This window comes from Scyliorhinus canicula, chromosome 21, assembly GCF_902713615.1.
Source record: "Scyliorhinus canicula chromosome 21, sScyCan1.1, whole genome shotgun sequence".
In the NCBI taxonomy this organism is placed as follows: Eukaryota; Metazoa; Chordata; class Chondrichthyes; order Carcharhiniformes; family Scyliorhinidae; genus Scyliorhinus; species Scyliorhinus canicula.
Genome location: NC_052166.1, coordinates 635,208 through 644,629, shown reverse-complemented (window position 1 = coordinate 644,629; position 9,422 = coordinate 635,208). Strand labels below are relative to the sequence as shown.

Below are 9,422 nucleotides of genomic sequence, written 5' to 3'. Positions count from 1 at the left end.
TTCCCTTACAGGGACAGAACATAACAAAGACCCACAATTTCCTCGCTGACAATTTACAATATGCAGGCACCCCACATGAGTGTGAAATAATAACCACTAGGCACAATACCGGACCCTTTATACCTAAGTCAGCTCCCCCGAAAACAGGTACTTCACCCCAGAGACCCCAGCCCACAGACACATGCACACCCCTTAGAATCTATGTGGATGGCTCCTCCACAGATTTAAAAGGATTACCGGTTGTTGTATCTATGTAGAGGGCGCGCAGGGACGTGCGTTAGAAGAGATTTTGTTAAAGTTGCCAGGATATTTAGGCTCGCAGGCAGCAGAACTGGCAGCCATAGCTTACATTGTAGACCACCCCGACTCGTTCCCGACCCCAGCCGACATATATTCTGACAGTTTATATGTCTGTAATAGTTTAACAGAATTCATACCCCTGTGGGAATCTAGAGGATTTGTTTCCGCAGACGGAAAGCCCCTACCCTCAGCCCCATTACTCCAGCATATTCTGAAAACAGCCCAGTCCAGTCCCGCCTCAGACAAGACTTCGACTCCGCCCCCAGAGGCACGACTCCGCCTCTCCCCTCCCCCAACCAGCAGTGATAGCAACAGCCCCAGCACACCACACTACGATTACACCCCTGCACCAGGCCCCACTCCCAGCGACTCCGAACATGATTCCAGCGACCCCTTCGAGATAACGTATATTAAAGCCCCTGATCCAGACCCACTGCCCGACGATTATGGATTGACCCCTAGCAGCTCCAATCTCGATACAAAACACTGGCACCAAGACAATTCGTCCAGGCTCATCCGGAATGATGAGATGGACCCCAATGCGTCCCAAGCAGCTTTAGCACGACTACTCCAGTCAAGAGTATGGCAACCGGGAGAAGATGATGACGTAGAATCTGACTCCCGCCAAACGAATCCCTTTGCGACTCTGTTTGCTTTAGAACAATGCGGTGTCCAGATGATGGTAAAAAGGAACCGATGGAGATTTACAGTGTCCTTTCTGATGGAACCTGCACGATTTTCTTCTGTTAGTTGGTTGCTTTAAATGTTTGTTACTGTCAATGTTGAATGTTGTTTGTTCACTTAATGTTTTCATGGTCCCACACCACCACTCCTTTATCGCCCACTGGCAGTTAAAGGGACAATTTTGTCCGTAGACAACCGTTCATAACTGCTCTTCTGCTTCGAAGGCAGGAGATGCATAACTGCAACCACGGCGACCACACTCTTACCCGTTCTTGTCCGGTCACTCAGGCAGTGGAGTAACGGCACTGGTCCCCGCCCTACCTGAGGACCCGCTGGCCAGCTATGCTCGGGTAGAGCACATACGGCACTGGTCCCCGCCCTGCCTGAGGACCCCCGGGCCAGCTATGCTCGGGTAGGGCACATACGGCACTGGTCCCCGCCCTGCCTGAGGACCCCCGGGCCAGCTATGCTTGGGTAGAGCACATACGGCACTGGTCACCGCCCTACCCGGGGATTCCAACCATTTCTTACCCGCCGCGGCCCATACGCACCCCATTTTGGCACTTCTAGTTCAAAACTCTTCTGTTTGTTTTTGGCGACCCTTAGGTTGCTTCCAAATACTATTTACATCCTCGAACACTGGGATGGTAGATCGCACAGGCTGCGAGACGGCTCGCGCTGTGTCAGTATTTTTCTCGGATGTCTTGTCCCAAATATTTAGGTTTTTTTTTTAAAATGAGGGAGTCACAGATGGTGACCAATTATAGCGGGTAAGTGGCAATAAAAGGACAGACAGACAGACATACCAGATCTTAAACAAGATAATAACAGAAATTATGCTTGTGGCCATAGAACTCCAGAACCACAGAAGCCTCAAGAGGAAGAAAGAAAGAAGAAAAGATGAAAACAACCATCATGCTCTACTGTTGGATCTTAGCGGGATCCCTCCAGTTACACGCGGGCGCTACCCCCCTGACCCCTACCACGCAGGCTGTGAATGTTTCACACCCCTGCCATACATTGTACCCCGAGATAGTAACCGATACACCGACCTGGTGTGACACGTTCATCACCTGGTATTCCCTGTCCTACGTTGTGGAAGCACTGCTAGTAATTGCGATACTCTGCAGTGTCGTTCCGACCGTAAGACTGAGGAAATGGCGGAGGAAAGCCTCCCGCACTCCGATATACACATTCAGATCCCCTATTTTCGGACTTTAACAAACCCCCCCCAACCCCTTTAAGTGAATTAAAGTGCATCCGTTTTTTTTTGTGTGTTTGTTGTTCTAATAAAAAAAAGTAAAACTCTGTGCTTAACTGCCAAGCCAGAGAGACCTGTGTTGCTGCTATTGTACAGTTTAAAATGTTGTGAGTTATTTGATTGATTGAGTAGGATAGTTTAGGTAAGGATAGTTAGAGGTTCCAGTTTTTTTATTTTGTAATGCATGCCTGAATGTCATAACGCCCCGTGGAATGTTATAATGATGTATGTACATAAAGTAATTTAGGTAAAGTTTCAATTCATAGGACAGAGTAGTGTAGGGCCTGTCCTCGCCTATGGGTGCCCGACTTAGGAGAACGAAGAAGATGCAGTAATTTGATCCTTCACGCTTCGCATTGAGGATCACAAGGAGGGAGTGTAGCCGTCTGGAATGGCCACATCCAGAATACAAAATGGATGATCGCAATGACTGTAGGGAAATATGGACAATGTTAGGAAAGCAAGCAGGCACAGAGCCGGTATGCGTATTGGAACCTCAGTCCCCAGACCGGACTGAAACTGTCGGGCAATTAACATATTGATGGCCCATCTCCGGGAACAAAGGAATGACACTCAAGCAACCGATCTAGCTCCAGACATCCCGGCGCCAGAAAAACACAAACAAAGCCAGGCCAACGGCCACCGAGGACGCGCCCAGCCATCAGGGCACCCACCCCTTTATTGGTTAAGATCAATACCAGTGATCAAGATACGGCCCAATTAATCGGGGCCAAGTTCAAGGCTGGCCAAAAGCGTGCGAAGCCCCCTTTGGGTATAAGCAGAAGCCCCCGAGAGAGAATCGCTCTCTTGGACTCGGCTCTCGAAGCGGAGAGACCCGTCCACCAGCTGCAGCAGAAGCAGTAAGTCCAAGATCAACGCTCGCTACCAGACGGACGACCTTAGCCGTTCTCCTGTTACACCTTCGCACCCAACAGCCTCAGATCCGAACAACGGCCATTGCTCCTCTGACTGAGTGGGCGCCCGAAGCTAAGTATAGGCTTTAGTGTTAGAGATAGTTTAGTTTGTGGTATTTGTGCATGAGTAGATATTACTGTGTGTGTAAATAAATAGTATTGACTTTGAACTAACTAACTGGTGTATTGGCTCTTTGATCAGTATTTGGGTTTGAACCTTGTGGAGGTATCGAAAGATATCTGGCGACTCTACAGCAAACATAATTAGGATTAAGGAAGGCGGCCACATTGACCGCTGTATTTATAACCAGATAAATATAGCAACATGAGAGTATTCCTGAGTGCTAACAGTATTTAAAAGTGGATTAGGATCAGAGATGGTTCTGTTGTTTGATTGGGAATAAATGTAGCAGTTAAGGGTCACTGTATTCACTGTATTGATTAGCTTTATTTAAGGGGTAATTGTAAGCCATTTTCTGGTGTGATGATAAGTATATTTTAATACAGTATTAGTAATAAAGTTTGTTTTAATAAAACCATATTCCTATTTCTTTGGGAAATCATTCCTGGGGCAAGGAGACCTATCCTCACAATCTGACAAAATAAAATAAAATATTGGAGTTTCCGTCCAGTATCTTAGACAGTATTGGGGTCTCGGCTAGGATCATAATACAGGTCCTGAGGACTTATCAGCCGCTAATCGCAACAATTTCCCCAACACCGTTTCTCTACTGAAACTGATCTCCTTCAGTTCCTCCCTCACTGAACCCTGTGTTCCCCAATATTTCCGGACTTTAACAAAAGCTGTTGCTCAACTGAAAGCTCCCAGAAAAATTAAAAGCCAAAGTTCCGGCTACAGACCTGGCTCCTCCCCTCAATAACATCAAATTTATCCCACTCAGATCCCCAGAACTGCTTACCTAAGTCTGAGCACAATATCTCAAATTATCTACTCCTGAGGGAATCTTCAACAATCGAGACAAAATTACATGAAGTCTCTTCTTGTAAACACATATGATTGGAATGAACATTGATCACACTTTTACAATTTCTTAATTGCACCTTCTGCTGCCAAAATCTGAAAACTTTAACCTTGATAATATTACTGCAATATATATCAACATTGAACTCAAGCTTTTAAAAGTATTATTGCAACAGATATAAAACACAATATATATACCAATTTATTCCGTTTACCACAATTGGCTCAGTTGGGTTGATTGGCAGTGGGCTGTGATTGGCTATGTTGGGTTTATTGCCAATGGGCTGTGATTGGCTATGTTGGGTTTATTGCCAATGGGCTGTGATTGGCTATGTTGGGTTTATTGCCAATGCGATTTGATTGGCTATGTTGGGTTTACTGGCAATGGGCTGTGATTGGCTCTGTTGGGTTTACTGGCAATGGGATGTGAATGGCTATGTTGGGTTTATTGCCAATGGGCTGTGATTGGCTATGTTGGGTTAACTGGTAATGGGCTGTGATTGGCTATGTTGGGTTTACTGGAAATGGGCTGTGATTGGCTATGTTGGGTTTATTGCCAATGGGCTGTGATTGGCTATGATGGGTTTATGACTCTAGACTGTGATTGGCTATGTTGGGTTTACTGGCAGTGGGCTGTGATTGGCTATGTTGGGTTTACTAGCAATGGGCTGTGATTGGCTCAGTTGGGTTTATTGCCAATGGGCTGTGATTGGCTATGTTGGGTTAACTGGTAATGGGCTGTGATTGGCTATGTTGGGTTTACTGGAAATGGGCTGTGATTGGCTATGTTGGGTTTATTGCCAATGGGCTGTGGTTGGCTATGTTGGGTTTATTGCCAATGGGCTGTGATTGGCTATGATGGGTTTATGACTCTAGACTGTGATTGGCTATGTTGGGTTGATTGGCAGTGGGCTGTGATTGGCTATGTTGGGTTTACTAGCAATGGGCTGTGATTGGTTCAGTTGGGTTTATTGCCAATGGGCTGTGATTGGCTATGTTGGGTTTGCTGGCAAGGGGCTGTGATTGGCTATGATGGGTTTATTGACTCTGGACTGTGATTGGCTATGTTGGGTTTACTAGCAATGGGCTGTGATTGGCTATGTTGGGTTTATTGCCAATGGGCTGTGATTGGCTATGTTGGGTTTATTGCCAATGGGCTGTGATTGGCTATGTTGGGTTTACTGGCAATGGGCTGTGATTGGCTATGTTGGGTTTACTGGCAATGGGCTGTGATTGGCTATGTTGGGTTTACTGGCAATGGGCTGTGATTGGCTATGTTGGGTTTACTGGCAGTAGGCTGTGGTTGGCTATGTTGGGTTTACTGGCAATGGGCTGTGATTGGCTATGTTGGGTTTACTGGCAATGGGCTGTGATTGGCTATGTTGGGTTTACTGGCAATGGGCTGTGATTGGCTATGTTGGGTTTACTGGCAGTAGGCTGTGGTTGGCTATGTTGGGTTTACTGGCAATGGGCTGTGATTGGCTATGTTGGGTTTACTGGCAATGGGCTGTGATTGGCTATGTTGGGTTTATTGCCAATGGGATGTGATTGGCTATGTTGGGTTGATTGCCAATGGGCTGTGATTGGCTATGTTGGGTTGATTGCCAATGGGATGTGATTGGCTATGTTGGGTTTACTGGCAATGGGCTGTGATTGGCTATGTTGGGTTTACTGGCACTGGGCTGTGATTGGCTATGTTGGGTTTATTGCCAATGGGATGTGATTGGCTATGATGGGTTTATTGACTCTAGACTGTGATTGGCTATGTTGGGTTTACTGGCAATGGGCTGTGATTGGCTATGTTGGGTTTACTGGCAGTGGGCTGTGATTGGCTATGTTGGGTTTACTAGCAATGGGCTGTGATTGGCTCAGTTGGGTTTATTGCCAATGGGCTGTGATTGGCTATGTTGGGTTTACTGCCAATGGGCTGTGATTGGCTATGTTGGGTTTATTGCCAATGGGCTGTGATTGGCTATGTTGGGTTTACTGGCACTGGGCTGTGATTGGCTATGTTGGGTTTATTGCCAATGGGATGTGATTGGCTATGTTGGGTTTACTGGCAATGGGCTGTGATTTGCTATGTTGGGTTTACTGGCAATGGGCTGTGATTGGCTATGTTGGGTTGATTGCCAATGGGATGTGATTGGCTATGTTGGGTTTACTGGCAATGGGCTGTGATTGGCTCTGTTGGGTTTACTGGCAATGGGATGTGATTGGCTATGTTGGGTTTACTGGAAATGGGCTGTGATTGGCTATGTTGGGTTTATTGCCAATGGGCTGTGATTGGCTATGTTGGGTTTATTGCCAAGGGGCTGTAATTGGCTATGATGGGTTTATTGACTCTAGACTGTGATTGGCTATGTTGGGTTTACTGGCAATGGGCTGTGATTGGCTATGTTGGGTTTATTGCCAATGGGCTGTGATTGGCTATGTTGGGTTTACTGGCAGTGGGCTGTGATTGGCTATGTTGGGTTTATTGCCAATGGGCTGTGATTGGCTATGTTGGGTTTATTGCCAATGGGCTGTGATTGGCTATGTTGGGTTTACTGGCAATGGGTTGTGATTGGCTATGTTGGGTTTACTGGCAGTAGGCTGTGATTGGCTATGTTGGGTTTATTGCCAATGGGCTGTGATTGGCTATGTTGGGTTTACTGGCAATGGGCTGTGATTGGCTATGTTGGGTTTGCTGGCAAGGGGCTGTGATTGGCTATGTTGGGTTAACTGGCAATGGGCTGTGATTGGCTATGTTGGGTTTACTGGCAATGGGCTGTGATTGGCTATGTTGGGTTTATTGCCAATGGGCTGTGATTGGCTATGTTGGGTTTATTGCCAATGGGCTGTGATTGGCTATGTTGGGTTTACTGGCAATGGGCTGTGATTGGCTATGTTGGGTTGATTGGCAGTGGGCTGTGATTGGCTATGTTGGGTTTATTGCCAATGGGCTGTGATTGGCTATGTTGGGTTTATTGACTCTAGACTGTGATTGGCTATGTTGGGTTTACTGGCAATGGGCTGTGATTGGCTATGTTGGGTTTACTGGCAATGGGCTGTGATTGGCTATGTTGGGTTTACTAGCAATGGGCTGTGATTGGTTATGTTGGGTTTACTGGCAATGGGGTGTGATTGGCTATGTTGGGTTTATTGACTCTAGACTGTGATTGGCTATGTTGGGTTTATTGCCAATGGGCTGTGATTGGCTATGTTGGGTTTATTGACTCTAGACTGTGATTGGCTATGTTGGGTTTACTGGCAATGGGCTGTGATTGGCTATGTTGGGTTTATTGCCAATGGGATGTGATTGGCTATGTTGGGTTTATTGCCAATGGGATGTGATTGGCTATGTTGGGTTGATTGGCAGTGGGCTGTGATTGGCTATGTTGGGTTTACTGGCAGTGCGCTGTGATTGGCTATGTTGGGTTTACTGGCAGTGCGCTGTGATTGGCTATGTTGGGTTGATTGGCAGTGGGCTGTGATTGGCTATGTTGGGTTTACTGGCAGTGCGCTGTGATTGGCTATGTTGGGTTTACTGGCAGTGCGCTGTGATTGGCTATGTTGGGTTTACTGGCAGTAGGCTGTGATTGGCTATGTTGGGTTTACTGGCAATGGGCTGTGATTGGCTATGTTGGGTTTATTGCCAATGGGCTGTGATTGGCTGTTGGGTTTATTGCCAATGGGCTGTGATTGGCTATGTTGGGTTGATTGCCAATGGGATGTGATTGGCTATGTTGGGTTTATTGACTCTACACAGTGATTGGCTATGTTGGGTTTATCGGTTGTTGGGATTGTCAGGAGAATTCTGACCAATGGGCTGTTTGTTATTATTCGTTCTGCTTGGGGGATGAAAGATGCCAACGAGACTGGCTCCAAATTGGATTCAAGTTGCTCTAAAGTTTTTTTTAAAATGTTTTAAATTTTAGAGGACCCAATTCATTTTTACCAGTTAAGGGGCAATTTAGCGTGGCTAATCCACCCACCCTGCTCATCTTTTGGGTTGTGGGGGCAAAACCCACACAGACACGGGGAGAACGTGCAAACTCCACACGGACAGTGACCCAGAGCCGGGATCGAACCTGGGACCTCGGCGCCGTGAGATTGAATTCGCTCCAAAGTTAACCCATTAAATGTTTCCGCGTGGGGTTCTGGCCAGGGGAAAGTATGTCTTGAATGAGGAAGACTTCCATGTGAGTGTCTGTGCCAGCCCACAGGGGCAATGTTTATTTATTAATTTGTTTGATCCGGCGCTGTATTGATTTTGTCTTGGGAGGGAGAGCGGGGTGGCGGCCGGGAACACTTCGGGATGCGCGTTAAATTCCAGCCTCGGGTCACTGCCTGTGTGGAGTCTGCACGTTCTCCCCGTGTGTGCGTGGGTTTCCTCCGGGTGCTCCGGTTTCCTCCCACAGTCCAAAGATGTGCAGGTTAGGTGGATTGGCCATGTTAAATTGCCCTTAGTGTTCAGCGAGGTGAGGGGGGGGGGGGGGGGGGGGGGGAGGGGGGGGGGTTACTAGAACCAGAGGACACAATCTCAGACTAAAGGGTTTACTGGCAATGGGCTTTAAAACAGAGATGAGGAGGAATTTCTTCAGCCAGAGGGTGGTGAATCTGTGGAACCCTTTGCCACAGAAGGCTGTGGAAGCCAAATCACTGAGTGTCTTTCAGACAGAGACAGATAGGTTATTGATTAATAAGGGAATCAGGGGTTATGGGGGAAGTCAGGAGAATGGGGATGAGAAACATAACAGCCATGATTGACTGGCAGAGCAGACTCGATGGGCCGAGTGGCCTAATTCTGCTCCTATGTCTTATGGTTATGGGGGCCGGGCGGAGGGTGCGCACCAAGTTGGGTGCTCTTTTGGAGGGTCAGTGCTGGTTCGATGGGCTGAATGGCCTCCTCCTGCACTGCAGGGGTTGTGGGGGGGCGGGGGGGGTTTGTGTTTCTTACAGCAGGAGGGGGACCGGAACCTTCCTTTTGGGGGGACCCGCCTGCAGTTCCGCCCGGTCGGGTAACAGCGCAGGACCGGCTTCCGGCCCCCGCGCCCCGCAGGCAGCGGGGTGACCGCTTCCGGGGGGCCGGGTTGCCGGTTGAACCCGTTTCCGGTTCCGGCGGCAGGGGGCGGGGCTCCCGCGGGGCGATGGCGGAGGCGCCGCGAGCGGAGGTTCAGAGGCGGAAAGTGGAGGAAATTCTGGAGGAGGGACTGGAGGAGGGAGGGAGCTGGTGAGGGTCTGAGGGGGGGAGATGGTGGAGGGGGGAGATGGTGGAGGGGGGAGGTGGAGGGAGGGGGGA

The 9,422-nt window shown here is 48.3% G+C and overlaps 1 protein-coding gene across 1 annotated transcript in view; it reads right to left on the bottom strand.

Annotated features, from left to right (window-relative positions):
• Window positions 1–249: 249 nt before the first annotated feature.
• The window catches only part of LOC119955880 (cyclin-dependent kinase 17-like), a 155,981-nt gene continuing 146,808 nt past the window's right edge, over window positions 250–9,422 (bottom strand). Inside the window, exons 18-19 of the mRNA XM_038782532.1 lie at window positions 7,995–7,998; window positions 250–331 (exon numbers count right to left, since the gene is read on the bottom strand). Of these exons, the coding sequence (XP_038638460.1) occupies window positions 250–331; window positions 7,995–7,998 (86 nt within the window). The remainder of the gene's footprint in view (window positions 332–7,994; window positions 7,999–9,422) is intronic.